Source organism: Mauremys reevesii, linkage group 26 (assembly GCF_016161935.1).
Source record: "Mauremys reevesii isolate NIE-2019 linkage group 26, ASM1616193v1, whole genome shotgun sequence".
Classification (NCBI taxonomy): domain Eukaryota; kingdom Metazoa; phylum Chordata; order Testudines; family Geoemydidae; genus Mauremys; species Mauremys reevesii.
In genome coordinates, this window is record NC_052648.1 from 15,592,123 (window position 1) to 15,609,531 (window position 17,409).

The 17,409-nt window shown below is 51.8% G+C and overlaps 1 protein-coding gene across 1 annotated transcript in view; it reads right to left on the reverse strand.

Annotated features, from left to right (window-relative positions):
• Positions 1-16,949: 16,949 nt before the first annotated feature.
• Positions 16,950-17,409, reverse strand: part of LMNB2 (lamin B2) — a 75,477-nt gene continuing 75,017 nt past the window's right edge. Inside the window, exon 12 of the mRNA XM_039515955.1 lies at positions 16,950-17,315. Coding sequence (XP_039371889.1) covers positions 17,280-17,315 — 36 coding nt within the window. The 3' untranslated portion in view covers positions 16,950-17,279. The remainder of the gene's footprint in view (positions 17,316-17,409) is intronic.

Below are 17,409 nucleotides of genomic sequence, written 5' to 3' on the forward strand. Positions count from 1 at the left end.
CGAGTCTGCATCCCCATGCGGAGCCCTCACCCCCCCACACACTTCAAGCCCCTGCCCCAGCCCCAGCCTCCTTCTCACACCCCACTCTTCTGCCTCAGCCCAGAGCCCCCTCCCATACTCCGAATCCCTCAGCTCCACCCCCCGAGCCCAGAGCCCCCCTCCTGCACCCCAAACCCCTCATCCCTGGCCCCACCTCAGAGCCTGGAGCCCTCACCCCCTCCCACACCCCAACCCCTTGAGCCAGCCCCCTGAAAACAACTGAGGGTGGAGAAAGCAAGGGACGGGGGGGGGGGGATGGAGCAAGCAGGGGGTAGAGCCTCAGAGGAGGGGCAGCGGGGCAAGAGTGTTTGGTTTTGTGCAAGTAGAAAGTTGGCAACCCTATCCAGGACAATTCTGGAGGATTGGCAACTGTAGGAGGACAAAAGGCACACTGAGGACTAAGACTCTGTTGTCTCCTGTCCTCCAGATCAGGCTAGGGGAGCATCCCACCTGTGTCAAATCTTTGACAGAGAGAGAACAGAGCAGCCCAGTTTTGTCATCATCCCCATTTTACAGATGGGAAACTGAGGCACAGAAAATGTGTTGCAGGCCAGCAGCAGAGCTGAGAATAGACCCAGGTCTCCCACTTCCCAGTCTTGTGCTCCAACAACTAGGAACAGAAAAAGACGGTTACTCACCTTTGTAACTGTTGTTCTTCGAGATGTGTTGCTCATATCCATTCCAATTAGGGGGGTGTGCGCGCCACGTGCACGTTTGTCGGAAGATTTTTACCCTAGCAACACTCGGTGGGTTGGCTGAGGCGCCCCCTGGAGTGGCGCCACTATGGCACCGGATATATACCCCTGCCGACCCATCGCCCCCTCAGTTCCGGCTACTCTGACAGAGGGGAAGGAGGATGGGTTTGGAATGGATATGAGCAACACATCTCGAAGAACAACAGCTACAAAGGTGAGTAACCGCCTTTTCTTCTTCAACTGCTTGCTCATATCGATTCCAATTAGGTGACTTCCAAGCCTTACCTAGGTGGTGGGGTCGGAGTGAGATGTTGCGGAATGAAGTACCGCTGAACCAAATGCCGCATCATCTCTGGACTGCTGCACTAACGCATAGTGTGAAGCGAAGGTGTGCACGGACGACCAGGTCGCTGCCCTACAGATCTCCTGGATGGGTACATGGGCCAGGAAGGCAGCAGATGAAGCTTGAGCCCGAGTAGAATGGGCGGTGAGATGGCTAGTGGAAACGTGAGCCAAGTCATAACAGGCACAGATGCAAGACGTCACCCAAGATGAAATTCGCTGCGATGAGACCGGTTGGCCCTTCATCCGGTCTGCCACCGCTACGAAGAGTTGCGGTGTCTTTCGAAAGGGCTTTGTTCTCTTCATGTAAAAGGCGAGAGCCCTACAAACGTCCAGGGAATGCAGCTGTTGCTGCCTACATGAGGAGTGTGATTTCGGGAAGAAGACCGGGAGGAAGATGTCCTGGTTGACGTGAAAGGCAGACACCACCTTAGGGAGGAAGGCGGGGTGTGGTTGCAGTTGTACCTTATCCTTATGGAATACTGTATATGGGGGGTCCGCTGTGAGGGCCCAAAGTTCCGACACTCGCCTCGCCGATGTAATAGTGACGAGGAAGGCTGTCTTCCAGGAAAGGTACAGCATCGAGCAGGTGGCCATTGGCTCAAAGGGAGCACCTATGAGCCTAGTTAGAACTAGATTGAGATCCCACGTAGGGGCCAGACGACGGACCTGTGGGTACAAGCGCTCCAAGCCCTTAAGGAATCTGGTAACCATAGGGTTAGAAAAGACTGAACGTCCGTTCTCCCCTGGATGGAAGGCTGAGATGGCTGCCAGGTGTACCTTGATGGACGAGACCACAAGGCCGTGCTGCTTCAGGGACCAGAAATACTCCAGGATGGTAGGGACTGGTACCTGCATGGGGGCAGTATCGTTCTGGGCATACCAGCAGGAAAAATGCTTCCACTTGGCCAGGTATGTGGACCTAGTGGAAGGTTTCCTGCTGCCCAGGAGCACCTGTTGTACCGAGGTGGAGCAACGCAGCTCGGATTGATTTAACCATGCAGCATCCATGCTGTGAGATGGAGGGACTGCAGGTCTGGGTGGTGTAGCCTGCCGTGTTCTTGAGTTATGAGATCCGGCCAAAGCGGTAGGGGATTTGGGTCAGTCACCGACAGGTCGAGCAACGTGGTGTACCAGTGCTGCCTTGGCCACGCTGGAGTAATCAGGATTAAGTGGGCCTTGTCTCTGCGTAGCTTGAGCAGGACCCTGTGGACCAGTGAGAACGGAGGAAAGGCGTAGAGCAGATGGTCTTTCTAAGGTATCAGGAATGCGTCTGAGAGGGAGCCCGGGGAGTGCCCCTGGAGGGAGCAGAACACGTGGCACTTCCGATTCTCGCGAGAGGTGAAGAGGTCTATGTGGGGAAATCCCCACTTCTGGAAAACAGAATGGATGACGTCCAGGCGAATCGACCACTCATGAGCTAGGAAGGATCTGCTGAGGTGATGTGCCAGGGTGTTCTGGACTCCTGGGAGAAAGGATGCCACCAGATCGATCGAATGGGCTATACAAAACTCCCAGAGGTGTATGGCTTCCTGACAAAGGAGGGAGGGGTGTGCTCCACCTTGCTTGATGATGTATAACATGGCCATTGTGTTGTCTGTGAATACTGTAACACAACGGCCTTCGAGGTGTTCGTGAAACACTTGACACGCGAGACGTACTGCCCTCAGTTCCCTCACATTGATATGCAAGGCCACTTCCTGTGCGGACCAGAGGCCTCACGTACGGAGTCCCGCAAGGTGGGCACCCCCGCCTAAAGATGACACATCTGTGGTCAGGGCTATCGAAGGTTGTGGGGCATGGAATGGCATACCTGTGCAGACCAGGGAGGGGTTCAGCCACCAAGTCAGGGAGGCTAAGACGTCCCTGGGTACAGTGAGAATCGTGTCCAGGCTGTCGCGGCCTGGCCAGTACACCGAGGAGAGCCAGGTCTGAAGTGGACAGAGGCGTAGTCTGGCATGCCTGGTCACAAAAGTGCAGGTGGCCATGTGACCTAGGAGACCGAGACACGTGCGAACCGACGAGGTCTGAAAGTTGTGGAGGCCTTGAATTATGGCTACCATTGCCTGAAAGCGGGGCTATGGTAAGCAAGCCCTGGCGAGATTGGAGTCCAAGATCGCTCCAATGAAGTCTATCCTCTGTGTGGGTACCAGAGTGGACTTTTCGATGTTGAGCATAAGGCCGAGTTGCCTGAACAGTTCTCTGATGAGATGCACATGATGCCGCACTTGCTTCTCGGAGGAGCCTCGAATGAGCCAATCATTGACCTCCCTTTGCCTTGGGAATTAGGAAGTAGCGGGAGTAAAACCCCTTGCCCCTCAGGTCCTTTGGGACTTCTTCTATCGCTCCGATATCCAGGAGCGTCTGTACCTCCTGTACGAGGAACTGCTCGTGAGAGGGGTCCCTGAAGAGGGACAGGGTGGGAGGCAAAACAAGCTGAAGTTGGTATCCCATTTCCACCGTGCGGAGGACCCAACAATCTGAGGTCAGGCAGGACCACGCAGGGAGGAAATAGGAGAGGCGGTTGCAGAAGGGTGGAGAAGGATCTGGGAAAGAGACTGGTGCTCCGTCCTCGAAGTAACGTTTGGGCCCCACTGGTGGTTTTGGGGGGCCCTGATTCTGAGCCCCTTGGGGACCAGATTGCCTCCTACGGTTACCCCGGCCACGTCTTCTAGCGAAGTCCTGCCGTGACCGAGGGTTTGGGTAGGTGCGTTGAGGCTGGGGGCGGAAGAGTCTGCTCTGGGTTACTGGGGTGTGCATCCCCAGTGAGTGCATGATCACTTGGTTATCCTTCAGGCTTTGGAGCCTGAGATCAGTTTTAACCGAGAATAAGCCCTGGCCTTCGAAGGGCAAGTCTTGAATTGTTTGTTGAAGCTCAGGCGGAAGGCCGGACATCTGAAGCCAGGAGATGCACCGCATGGCCACTCCCGAAGCTAGAGTTCTGGCCACAGAGTCCGCCGCATCCAAGGACGCCTGAAGGGAGGTCCTTGCCATCTTTTTGCCTTCTTCTAGTAAGGCCGCAAACTCCTGTCGGGACTCTTGGGGAACAAGTTCTTTAAACTTCCCCATGGAGGTCCATGTGTTATAACTGTACCGGCTTAGGAGAGCTTGTTGATTAGCTACCCTAAGTTGAAGGCCCCCCGCTGAGTAGATCTTATGACCAAATAAGTCCAGGCGCCTGGCTTCCTTGGACTTGGGGGCAGGAGCTTGCTGGCCATGCCGCTCTCTCTCATTAACTGACTGTACCACCAAGGAGCAAGGGTGAGGGTGTACATACAGATACTCATAGCCCTTGGATGGCATCATATATTTCCTCTCCACCCCTCTGGCCGTGGGAGGAATAGATGCTGGGGACTGCCAGATTGTATCCACATTCGCCTGAACGGTCCTGATAAATGGCTGGGTGACTCTGCTAGGTGTATCTGCCGACAAAATGTCAACCACTGGGTCCTCTATTTCTGGAACCTCCTCCACTTAGAGGTTCATATTCTGCACCACCCTACACAGGAGATCTTGGTGAGCTCTCAGATCTATTGGCGGAGGATCAGAGGAGGATGTTCCTGCCACTGCCCCATCTGGCGAGCAGGAGAAGGAAAGACCAGGAACTAGGGGATCCTGAGGAAGCTCCTGTTGTGGTGGGTCCTGGTGTTCGGGGTCAGGTACAGCCGGAGCCTGAGTGTCGGTTGGTGGGACAACAGTGTCATCTGTGTCCATAGGCAGAGGATGGCTCACGGTGGGCCCAGGCATGTAATGGTGAGAATGGGCTGACCGGGAGGCACCTGAGGGGGGACCTTGGGCTTGATGGTATGCCCAAGGTGTCCAGAAGGACCATTGTGATGGTCCCTGATCCGGATCTTGATTCTCAGCATAGGTCTGACTCCTCGCGCCCTCCGTGTCACGACCTTGGACATAGTAGCCGCTCCCCGCCTGAGACGATGACAAATTGTGTCTCAAAGGCCAAGGGGGGGGGGGGCGAGCGTCCCTGAGAGGCTGCGCCATTCTGAACTGTTAGGTCGCGGGTTGGAGCAGGAGACCGGTGCTGGGATCTGCGGTGGTACCACGACCGGGACCAACGACTATAGCGGTGCCGGGAGGCCGACCTGGATCTCGACAATGATCTGCAGTGTCGAGATCGGCTATGAGAAGACTGGTGCCAGGATCGGTGCTGGAACCCGGATTGGTACCGACTGTACTGGGCAGGTGTACGGGAGGTAGAGCGGTGCCGTGAGTATGACTGGTGCTGTGATGGAGAGCGGTGCCGGGACTGCGAGTGGTACTGGGACCAAGATCGGGACCGATGTTTATCAGTCACTCCCAAGGAGGCAGGCCTCATCAAGGCAGACTTGCCAGTCAACTGAATTGCCCGCACCGGCGGTGCTGGGGGCTGAGGTGGTCCAGGTTCTGTCAGCGCGATCAGGTTGCGGGCGGTGGAGAAGGTCTCCGGAGTGGACGGGAGACCCAGCTCAACCACGGTGCACACCGGGGAGCTTTGGAGCACCGGACTCGATGGCCCTTGTGGAACCGGAATCAACGGTGCCGAAGTCTGTGCAGCTGTGGCGGATGCTTTGGAAGGGCGATCCGGTCTGAGCTGTTTCTCCAGTGGCGGCACGGGCGGTGCCAAAGTAGCAGGTGGTTTTTGCTGCTTCCTAGACCGCGATGGTATCGGTGCCGGAGAAGGTCGGTGCTGAGGTTCTTTGGCGGTGCCGGATCGTTCTGGTGCCGAAGAAGCGCGTCGAACTGAAGGAGTCTGCTCCGCGCTCGGTACCGAGGGCGCTGGGCTAAGTGCCGCCTCCATTAGGAGCAGCTTTAAACGAAAGTCCCGCTCCTTCTTTGTTCTAGGCTTAAAAGCCTTGCAAATGCGGCACTTATCAGGTAGATGGGATTCCCTGAGGCACTTCAGACAGGAGTCGTGGGGATCTCCTGTTGGCATCAGCTTGAGGCATGCCAAGCACGGTTTGAAGCCCGGTGACCTGGGCATGGGCCCCAGTACTGGGTTGGAGGAAGGGGAATGATCCTCAATTCCTCCAAATACTATATACACTATACACAAATACTATATACACTATCTATATACAAAACACTAATAACTAACTATAACTGTAAAAAAAAGATGGTTACTCACCTTTGTAACTGTTGTTCTTCGAGATGTGTTCATATTCATTCCAATTAGTTGTGCGCGCGCCACGTGCACATTCGTCGGAAGATTTTTACCCTAGCAACACTCGGTGGGTTGGCTGGGTCGCCCCCTGGAGTGGCGCCGCTATGGCAGTGAATATATACGCCTGCCGACCCAACAGCCCTTCAGTTCCTTCTTGCCGGCTACTCCGACAGAGGGGAAGGAGTGCGGGTTTGGAATGGATATGAGCAACACATCTCGAAGAACAACGGTTACAAAGGTGAGTAACTGTCTTTTCTTCTTCGAGTGCTTGCTCATATCGATTCCAATTAGGTGACTCCCAAGCCTTACCTAGGTGGTGGGGTCGGAGTGAGATGTCGCAGAATGTAGAACTGCTGAGCTAAATGCCGCGTCATCTCTGGATTGTTATACCAATGTGTAATGTGACGCAAAGGTGTGGACCGAGGACCAGGTAGCTGCACGACAAATTTCCTGGATGGGTACATGAGCCAGGAAGGCGGCAGATGAACCCTGATCCCTAGTAGAATGTGCGGTGAGGTGGCTCATCGGAACGTGCACCCAAGATGAAATCCTCTGGGAGGAGACAGGTAGGTCCTTCATTCGATCTGCCAAGAGTTGGGGTGTTTCAATATAAATGCGAGAGCCCTACGGACATCTAGGGAGTGCAGTTGCTGCTCTTGGTGAGATGAGTGCGGCTTCGGGAAGAAAACCGGAACGAAGATATCTTGATTGATATGGAAGGCTGACACCACTTTAGGGAGGAAGGCTGGATGTGGTCACAGCTGTACCTTGTCCTTGTGAAACACTGTATATGGGGGGGTCCACTGTGACAGCCCGAAGTTCGGAGACTTGTCTTGCTGATGTAATGGCTAAGAGGAATGCTGTCTTCCAGGACAGGTACAGCAGCGAGCAGGTTGCTAGCGGCTCGAAGGGAGCAGCCATAAGTTTGGCTAGAACTAGACTGAGGTCCCAGGTAGGGGCGGGGCGGCGTACCTGTGGGTATAAATGTTCCAAGCCCTTGAGGGAACCTCAAAACCATGGTGTTAGAGAAGACCGAGCGGCCGCTCTCCCCTGGGTGGAAGGCAGAGATGGCCGCCAAGTGCACCTTTATTGATGAGATCGCTAGGCCGTGTTGTTTTAGGGACCAGAGGTAGTCCAAGATAGTAAGAACTGGTGCCTCGGTGGGAACAGCGTTACGCTTCCACTTGGCCAGATACGTTAACCTAGTGGAAGATTTCCTACTACCCAGGAGTACTTGTTGTACCGAGGCAGAGCAGTGTAACTCAGACTGGCTTAACTATGCAGCAACCATGCCGTAAGGTGAAGAGACTGCAGATCTGGGTGGTGAAGTCTGCCGTGGTCCTGAGTTATGAGATCCGGCCAAAGAGGTAGGGGGATTGGGTTGGTCAGCGAGAGGTCGAGCAACATGGTGTACCAGTGTTCCCTCGGCCATGCTGGAGCGATTATGATCAGGTGGGCTCTGTCTCCGCAGAGCTTGAGCAGGACCCTGTGAACCAGCGGGAATGGTGGAAAGGCATAAAGTAGATGGCTCGTCCATGGTATCAGGAATGCGTCTGAGAGGGAGCCCGGGGAGTGACCCTGGAAGGAGCAGAACACATGGCATTTCCTGTTCTCACGGGAGGCGAAGAGGTCTATGTGGGGAGAACCCCACTTCCAGAAAACAGAATGGATAACGTCCGGATGAATCGACCACTCGTGAGACAGGAAGGATCTGCTGAGGTGATCCGCCAGAGTGTTCTGAACCCCTGGGAGAAAAGACGCTACCAGGTCGATCGAGTGGGCTATGCAAAAGTCCCAGAGTTGGATGGCTTCCTGACAAAGGGGGGAGGAACATGCGCCGCCCTGCTTGTTTATGTAAAACATGGCCGTTGTGTTGTCTGTGAACACTGAGACAACTGCCCTCAGCTCCCGCACATTGATGTGCAAGGTCAGTTCTTGAGCTGACCAAAGGCCTTGAGTGCAGAGATCCTCGAGGTGGGCTCCACAACCCAGAGATGACGCGTCCGTGGTCAGGGCCATTGAAGGTTGAGGCGGGTGGAAAGGCATCCCTGCGCAGAACAGGGGGGCGACAGCCACCAGGTCAGGGAGTCTATGATGCTCGGGGGGATCGTGAGGATCATGTCTATGCTGTCTCTGCCCCGGTGGTATACCGAGTTGAGCCAAGTTTGAAGGGGACGGAGGCGTAGTCTGGCGTGTTTGGTCACGAACGTGCAGGCCGCCATGTGACCTAGGAGGCTGAGACAAGTGTGAGCCGAAGCTGTCAGGAAGTTTTGCAGGCTTTGGATAATTGATACCATCACCTGAAACTGGGGCTGTAGTAAGCAGGCTCTGGCTAGAGTGGAGTCCAGGATGGCCCCAATGAAGTCTATTCTCTGAGTGGGAACCAGAGTGGATTTTTCTATATTGATCATCAGGCCTAGTCATCTGAATAGGCCGTTGACGATGCCGACATGACTGGTGACTTGCGTCTCGGAGGTCTCTCGAATGAGCCAATCGTCAAGATACGGGAAGACATGTACTCGACGACGACGGAGGGATGCAGCGACTACAGCCATGCATTTTGTGAATACTCTGAGGCCACAGAAAGGCCAAACGGAAGGACCATAAATTGAAAATGTTGATGGTTGACCACAAAACGGAGATATAGTCTGTGTGGTGGGTAAATGGCGATGTGAAAATACGCATCCCTCATATCGAGGGCGGCATACCAGTCTCCGGGATCCAAGGATGGGATGATGGTCCCCAGGGATACCATGCGGAACGTCAACTTTATCATGAATGTGTTGAGTCCTCGCAGGTCTAGGATAGGTCTCAGACCTCACTTTGCTTTGGGGATTAGGAAATAGCGGGAATAAAACCCCTTGCCCCTCGAGTCTTTCGGTACCTCGTCTATAGCTCCCATGGTTAGGAGCGTCTGTACCTCTTGCAAGAGGAATTGCTCGTGAGAGGGGTCCCTGAAGAGGGACAAGGATGGGGGGTGGGAGGCGAAATAAATTGGAGGTGGTATCCCAATTCTACCGTGCGTAGGACCCAACGATCTGATGTTAGTTGGGCCCATGCAGGGAGGAAATGGGAGAGGTGGTTGTAAAAAGGCAGAAAAGGATCCTGGGAAAGAATTGGTATGCTGTCCTCGGGCATCCCATCAAAAGTTTGGTTTGGGTCCCGCGGGTGGTTTGGGGGGCCCCTGATTTTGACCCCCTTGGGGCCCAGACTGCCTTCTGCAATTCCCCAGGCCGCGTCTTCTGCTGAAGTCCTGTCGCGGCCTAGGCGGGGGGTAAGCGCGGTGAGGCTGAGGATGGAAGGACCTGCGCTGAGGCACCGGGGTGTGCATTCCCAGCGAGCGCGTGATCACCCTGTTGTCCTTTAGGCTTTGCAGCCTAGGGTCAGTCTTTTCAGAAAATAGGCCTTGGCCGTCAAAGGGCTAGTCTTGTATAGTCTGCTGTAACTCAGGTGGGAGGCCTGACACCTGAAGCCATGATATTCTCTTCATGGCCACTCCTGAGCCAGAGTTCTGGCTGCCAAGTCAGCCTCGTCCAGTGAGGCTTGGAGAGAGGTTCTTGCCACCTTCTTTCCTTCCTCCAAGAGGGCTGCAAACTCCTGGCGGGAGTCTTGGGGAAGTAGCTCCGTGAATTTGCCCACCACCGTCCAGGTGTTGTAGTTGTATCAGCTAAGTAGGGCTTGCTGGTTTGCCACCCTGAGTTGGAGGCCTCCAGCAGAGTATACTTTGCGGCCCAATAAGTCCATGCGCTAGCCTCCTTGGATTCTGGCGAAGGAGCTTGCTGGCCATGGCGCTCCCTTTCGTTAACCAATTGCATGAGCCGGGAGGAGGGTGCACATACAGATACTCGTAGCCCTTAGAGGGTACCATGTACTTCCGCTCAACTCCCCTGGCCGTGGGCGGAATAGAGGCTGGAGATTGCCAGATGGTATCGGCGTTTGCCTGAACAGTACGAATAAAGGGCAAGGCCACTCTTGTGGGGGTGTCAGCTGATAAAATATCCACCACAGGGTCTATCTCCGGGACCTCCTCCACCTGAAGATTCATATTCTGGGCCACCCGCCTCAGAAGGTCCTGATGGGCCCTCAGGTCAATAGGGGGAGGGCCGGAGGAGGATGTCCCCGCCACCGCTTCATCTGGAGAAGAGGAAGAGGAGAGGCCAGGGACAAGAGGGTCCTGCATAGGCTCTTGTTGTTGGGCGGTGTCAGGTTCAGTGGGACCTGAGAGTCTGTCGGCGGAACGGAAGCTTCATCTATACCCGCAGGAGGGGGGCGGCTTACAGTCGCCTCTGGCACCCGACGTTCAGATGGCATGGAGCGTGATGCCTCTGGGGGCGCACCTTGGGCTTGGTGATACGCCCAAGGTGTCCAGAATGACCACTGATGGGGCCCTTGTTCTTGACCTTGGGTCTCCTGGAAGACTCGTCTGGGCACGTCCGAGTCACGGTCCTGTGCATAGGAAGCACTGTCCGCGTGAGATGACACTGAGGTGTGTCTAGACGGCCAAGGAGGAGCTGAGAAGGGGCCACGTCTCTAGACGATCTCTCTCGGGGTGGCACCGGAGAGCGGTACCAGGCGCCATACGGTACTGTGAATGAGACTGGGACCTGCGACCGTATCGGTGCTGGGAGGTCGACCGAGATCTCGAGGCTCGTCGCCTGGAGCGGCTGTGAGAGGCACCGTGCCTGGAACGGTGCCGGGAGCTGGATCGGTACAGGGAGTGCCGGGCCTGCAAACGGGACGCTGAGCGGTGCCGCGAGTGCGACTGGTACTGTGATGGAGAGCGGTGCCGGGACTGCGAACGACATCGGGACCAGGATTGGCGATGGGACCGAGAATGCCGCTGGGACCAAGATCTTGATCGGTGCCTCTCAGCAGTGCCGACAGAGGGTGGCCTCAGGAGGGCAGGCTTGCCAATGGACTGAATGACCCGCACTGGCGCTGCCGGGGGTTGAGGCAGTGCAGACTCCATCAGTGCAATTAAATCCCTCACCGTGGAAAAGGTCTCTGGTGTGGATGGGATAGTGAGCTCGACTACAGCGTGCGCCGGGGAGCTTTCAGGCACCGGACTCGGAGCAGAGGGGCCTTAGTGGTACCGGGGCGATCCAGAGCCAAAAGAGCCCTTTTCCCTGATGTAGATTGTTCAGCGCTCAGTTCCGAGGGCATTGGACTAAGAGCTGCCTCCATCAGGAGCTGTTTGAGGCGAAAGTCCCGCTCTTTATTTGTCCTCGGCTTAAAGGCCTTACAGATCCGGCACTTATCTGAGAGATGGGATTCCCCGAGGCACTTAAGGCAGGAGTCATGGAGATCTCCCGTTGGCATCAGCTTATGGCAGGCTGAGCACGGTTTGAAGCCCGGAGACCCGGGCATGAGCCCCAGTACCGGGTGGGGGGAAGGGGCTAATCCCTGATCCCCTCGCAACTATATACACTAACAATATTATAGAAAACGACTAAAACTAACTACAACTATAAAGATTATAACTATATACACAACTATTAGTAAGGAACTACGAGTAGGCTAGGGAAGTGGAGATCAGCTAAGCCGCGCTCCACTGTTCCAACGACTGTCACGGGAGGTAAGAAGGAACTGAGGGGGCGATGGGCCGGCAGGGGTATATGTCCGGCGCTATAGTGGCGCCACTCCAGGGGGCGCCTCAGCTGACCCACCGAGTGTTGCTAGGGTAAAAATCTTCCGACAAACGTGCACGCGGCAAGAACACACCTAATTGGAATCGATATGAGCAAGCACTCGAAGAAGAACTAGACTAGTTCAGATAGAATTGTTTACTATAAATAAGTGCTGGTGAGAAAAGCTGGGCTGATAGCCTTGGAGACATCAGAGTACCAGCTGAGGTCCTCCAAAGGGCCCACACTGCCAGTAAACAATAGTAACATTATTCAGTAGAGAGAGCAGCTGAATAATGTTACACTAGAAGTGTAAACCAATGCCTAAAACCAGCTGGCTCAGGTGATCTCAATCACTGGCTGGAAATCTAACTCAGGTTAGAGCCTACAAGTCCACTCAGTCCTACATTTTGTTCAGCCAATCTCTAAAACAAACAAGTTTGTTTACATTTACAGGAGATACTACTGCCTGCTTATTTACAATGTCACTTGAATTTGAGAACAGGTGTTCACATGGCACTTTTCAAAATGGAAAAAACATCCAAAAATATTTAAATAAATGGTATTCTATTATTGTTTAACAGTGCAATTAAAACTGATTATCACACTTTTTTAAAATCACAATTTTTTTAATAGTTTGGACAGCCCTAATTAAAACATGAGCTGGTGGCTTTCGTTCAGTTCCCAGTGGGTAGGAATCCATCACCACCAGCTGCCAATGATTTTCCCCTTTTTGGTCATCACAGGAAGCCAACAGAAACAATCCCTCCAGAACACAGAGCAAACACTGCACAAAATCCAGTGGGGTCAGGATCTCCTGCAGTGAGGGAAAAGAGGTGGAAGTTTGCACTGCTACTATTGGAAGTCAAATGCCAGATTAGAAAAGGACTCAGTTACCCCTGCACCACACCCAAGGGGACAACATATTACACTGATATCATAGAATCTTAGGGTTGGAAGAGACTTCAGGAGGTCATCTAGTCCAATCCCCTGCTCAAAGCAGGACCAACATCAACTAAATCATCCCAGACGAGTCTTTGTCAAGCCGGGCCTTAAAAACCTCAAAGGATAGGGATTCCACCACCTCCCTAGGTAACCCATTCCAATGCTTCACCATCCTCCTAGTGAAATAGTGTTTCCTACTAGCCAACCTAGACCTCCCCCCACTGCAACTTGAGACCATTGTTCTGTCATCTACCACCACCGAGAACAGTCGAGCTCCATCCTCTTTGGAAACTCACTTCAGGTAGTTGAAGGGCTGCTATCAAATCCCCCCTCACTCTTCTCTTCAGACTAAATAACCCCCGTTCCCTCATCTCTCAGCCTCTCCTTGTCATGTGCTCCTAATCATTTTCGTTGACCTCTGCTGGACTCACTCCAATTTGTCCACATCCCTTCTGTAGTGGGGGGACGAAAACTGGATGCAATACTCCAGGTACGGCCTCACCAGTGCCGAATAGAGGGGAATAATCACTTCCTCGATCTGCTGGCAATGTTCCTACTAATACAGTCCAATATGCCGTTGGCTCTTCTCTCCTCTGTTTGTCTATGTGGGGATGACACCCAGTTATGACACACGAGGCAGCCTTTGAATGAGCTTCGGTTTGTTTTAAACAAAAGAAGGTAACAGATAAAATTCAAAACATTTATTGGAGTGTGTTGTACAAAAAGGCTTCCAGTCATAAAATGTATATTACAAATCATTGAAAGAGACATTTGGCATGCATATTTCTTAAAACAAAAAATTATGAAATGATAAAGTCTAGATCTTTGTGTAGTTTTCATATCCTCCACACCAACATTTTCTATTTCTCTGTTCTTCACTTAGATTTTTTTTTCATAATAACTTATTTAAAAACTCAATAAGCCATTATCAAAAAACTCTTTTACAGCAAATTTCCCAAGGAAATGTCAGTCAAGGCGAGCAGTGGCCTATACCTGGAGCTACCAAAAGGCTGTGTTAAAAAATTACAATTCAAGTCAAAAGGCATCACTGTTACGAAAATAGAGTTCAAACAAGACAGTATCATTCTGTCCAAATGTAAAGCCTCTTGGCTTAAACTTTGTTTAAAATAGCTTATTGCTTGCAATATTAGTGTAACAATCTGGGTATCTGAAAAACACCAGAATGTCTGTCCGACCCAGCAGACTACATCATGTAGACTACATCAAATCTACATTAACTCATGACTACAAATTCTTGGAAATTCAATAAAAGACATTTTTCTTTTACTAACCCCAAAGTCAATACAGTGCATTGTGCTTCTTTGAACTAATTCTCTCAAAAGTAAGCACCTTTTTTTCCCTCTAGACGTTAGCATTTCAAGAAAGGCATTATGTTTACAAATAATAATTGCATGTAAATATGGGCTTATATAAAAATCACCTTTAAATTATTTTAAAGCTAAGCATATTTAAGGGCAAACAGAAATTCTGTTTCCCAGGCCATTTTACGTTTCAAACAGTAAAAAAAAGCTAACACAATTTGTCTCCACATTCAGCTAATGCAATGCTTTGAAATGCAATCACCAACCATCCTTCCACTCACTGGTCCCTAATAAGGCTGTGTTTCCTTCCAAGTCAGGGGTTTGTAATTGGGCCCAACAGTGATGGTAAAAGCCAGTATCCAATATGGACATGCCCGCTCTTTAGAGTTTAGCCTTTCAAAACTAGATGTAGAAAGAATAATTATAAAATGGCTTAAGACTGAAAGTGAGATAAGTGGCTACAAGGCATGCATTATATTGTTAAAAACCTGCCACTTGTACTATCCTTCTCCTATTAACACTGGGAAGGGGAGAATATGAAAGGAAGGATTCACCTTTCAGATGGGATGAGGGTAATCTCTAGGAGCCACTTTCTGACCCCTACAGTATGTCTGACTGGTTTCAGGTTAAGGATCTTTACATGGGATGTTTGAAAAGAAGTATTTTAAGTGTATAAAGAACATTAAACCTCTCTGGGCACATGCTGTGGGTTCTGCATGCCCTGTTGCTCAACAAAAAAACATGTATACTGAGTGCATTTCCCTTCACAGTACACTTTGGTTCACATTGTAATGTAACCAACAGCAATTACATTCAACAGAGTCAAACTAAGCTAGCCTTTACATTTCAGGCTGTGGGAAGCTGACTCCACCCCCCCCCCCCACCCCCCCCGCTTCCTGAGACTATATTTTGGTTCCTACTATGAATGCACACTATATGCTGGCAAACCCCCAGCCATTGGCATAGCAACACTGATGAAAGACCTACAAATCATTGCTAACTCCTTCTTTTATGCTTTCAGGGACAAATCCAGAGTCCTGTACCAGCCCAAGTAGCCAGACTGGGTATTAGGCATGTGCAGGGAGAGAGGAATCATGGCCGCTCCATTGCCTGGGCAGAGCTGCCATTTCCCAGAGGCTATTGCAGCACAATAACTTTAATGTGGCCTGAAGCAGGTTGTCAGGAAGGAGAGGGACATGAGGATTTGTGTAGCCATGCCTCTCCCGCTGCGTGTTGTCACACCAGGAGCTCAGATTCCTCTGTGGCAGGGGTGGGCAAACTTTTTGGCATGAGGGCCACATCAGTGTTCTGAAAATGTATGGAGGGCCAGGTAGGAAAGGCTGTGCCTCCCCAAACAGCCTGGTTCTGGTCCTGGCCCCCTCCCACTTCCTGCCCCCCTCAGAACACCCGACCCATCCAAACCCCCCTGCTCCTTGTCCCCTGCCCCTAACCGCCCCCCCCCCGGGACCCTACCCCCTATCCAACCCTCCCTGTCCCCTGACTGCCCCAACCCCATCCATGCCCCCGCCCCAACAGGTTCCCTGGGTCTCCCACGTCTATCCAACCACCCCCTGCTCCCTGACTGTCCCCCTGGGGCCCCCTTGCCCCTTATCCAACGCCCCCAATCCCCGCCCCCTTACCATGCCACTCAGAGCACCAGGACAGGCAGCCACGCTGCCTGGTCGGAGCCAGCAACACCGTTGCGTAGTCTAGAGCACCGTGGCAGGACGGCGGCTCTCGCAGCCACGCTGCCCGGCAGGAGCTCGCAGCCCCGCCACCCAGAGCGCTGGTGGCATGAAGAGCTGAGGCTGTGGGGCAGGGGGCGACAGCAGGGGAGGAGCTGGGGGTTAGCCTCCCCAGCCAAGAGCTCAAGGGCTGGGCAGGACGGTCCCGCCGGCTGTATTTTGCCCACCTCTGCTCTATGGCCATGCCATGCAGGAGGGTACTGGATTTGCTCCCCTCTCACACCCCAAGTACCTTCACAATATGCAAACCTGGAAGAGGGAGCATTTATAGCACGCTTTTCACATAGCTCTTTGTTGCTGTTCCCTTTGCTATTAGTGAATAAAGGCTTGCCTACATGGGGAAATTGATCAGCTATAGTTATTCCAGTGTAACTTCCTTAGGTCAGAATAAAATGACTTGAATTCCAGAATAGAATGTCCACACCAATGAGTTATATTGGTATAGCTAGAGCAAAATAATTATTTTGTGCTAACTAGACTGATCAGTTCTCCTCACAGGCCAACTCTGCCTTCTTCAGGAAACCTGCATTTGTAATATTTAGTCTATTGCCATGGAAATTCTGATGATCTTCCACATACAACATGAATGGCTCACCTGCAGGATCTAATAGAAAAAGATGGCTAGGTAGGGAGAAGCTACACTTGGTCTGAACACAAAGCTTTAACTAACTATTGGGATTGCCAAAAACAAGGAAAAAAAAGAAAAATAAATAAATAAAAATTTTTAACAGTGCTGCTTTAGATCTGGTACAGCAGAAAATGCTTCCAGTTTGGAGTGCCTACTTTAATCTAATGAAAGAGTCAGGCTGAATGCTCAGGAAGTCAAATATAAATGGGAAATGTGGTGTTTTCAGAAGAGACACATTAATGCAAACAAGAAGCGGAATACAGTAGTTTTACTGTGTATTGCACTTTACAATCAAGAATTGCTTCTTACATTTTAAGTAGCCTTCTGAAAAATGCAGTGGTAACAATCACCAAAGCAAAGATGCTTTTAGGAGGTTAGTCTTAGTCTATTGAGCTTCTTATACTGTCCCACCTCACCACCATCTCTAAGCACCTATGTTACATAAACATGGCATGGCAGGAGGAAGAAGCAATTTACATCCAGAAATCACTGTTGCAGCCTTTTTTGCCTTTCTTAATGGTGTACGCTTGTGTGTCAGTTTCAGGCAGGAGTATTACAGTTAAAAAGGCCGTAAAACATCAAGCTCTTCAACCTTGCATGTGCAGAACTCAGAGGAAGTTAATCTGTACCAGCACTGGCATTTGAACAAGCTTCTAGGAAGTTTCATAGGAAACAACTCCACATTTAGGGCCCAATTCTGTAGACACTTACTAGGGGATGTTGTGCTCACCATCTTGGCCAGTCCCACTGACTTCGATGAGCTAGTTAAAGGTAAAAGGCACTACAGCCAGTAGGAAGGGTCTGCCAGCATCATACCCTAGAGCAAGACACAGACTCATATTCAGTACGTGTTGCATAAACTATGGCTCAGGTCACATGAGGTCTTTTCTGATACAAGCTGCCCTTCTAGC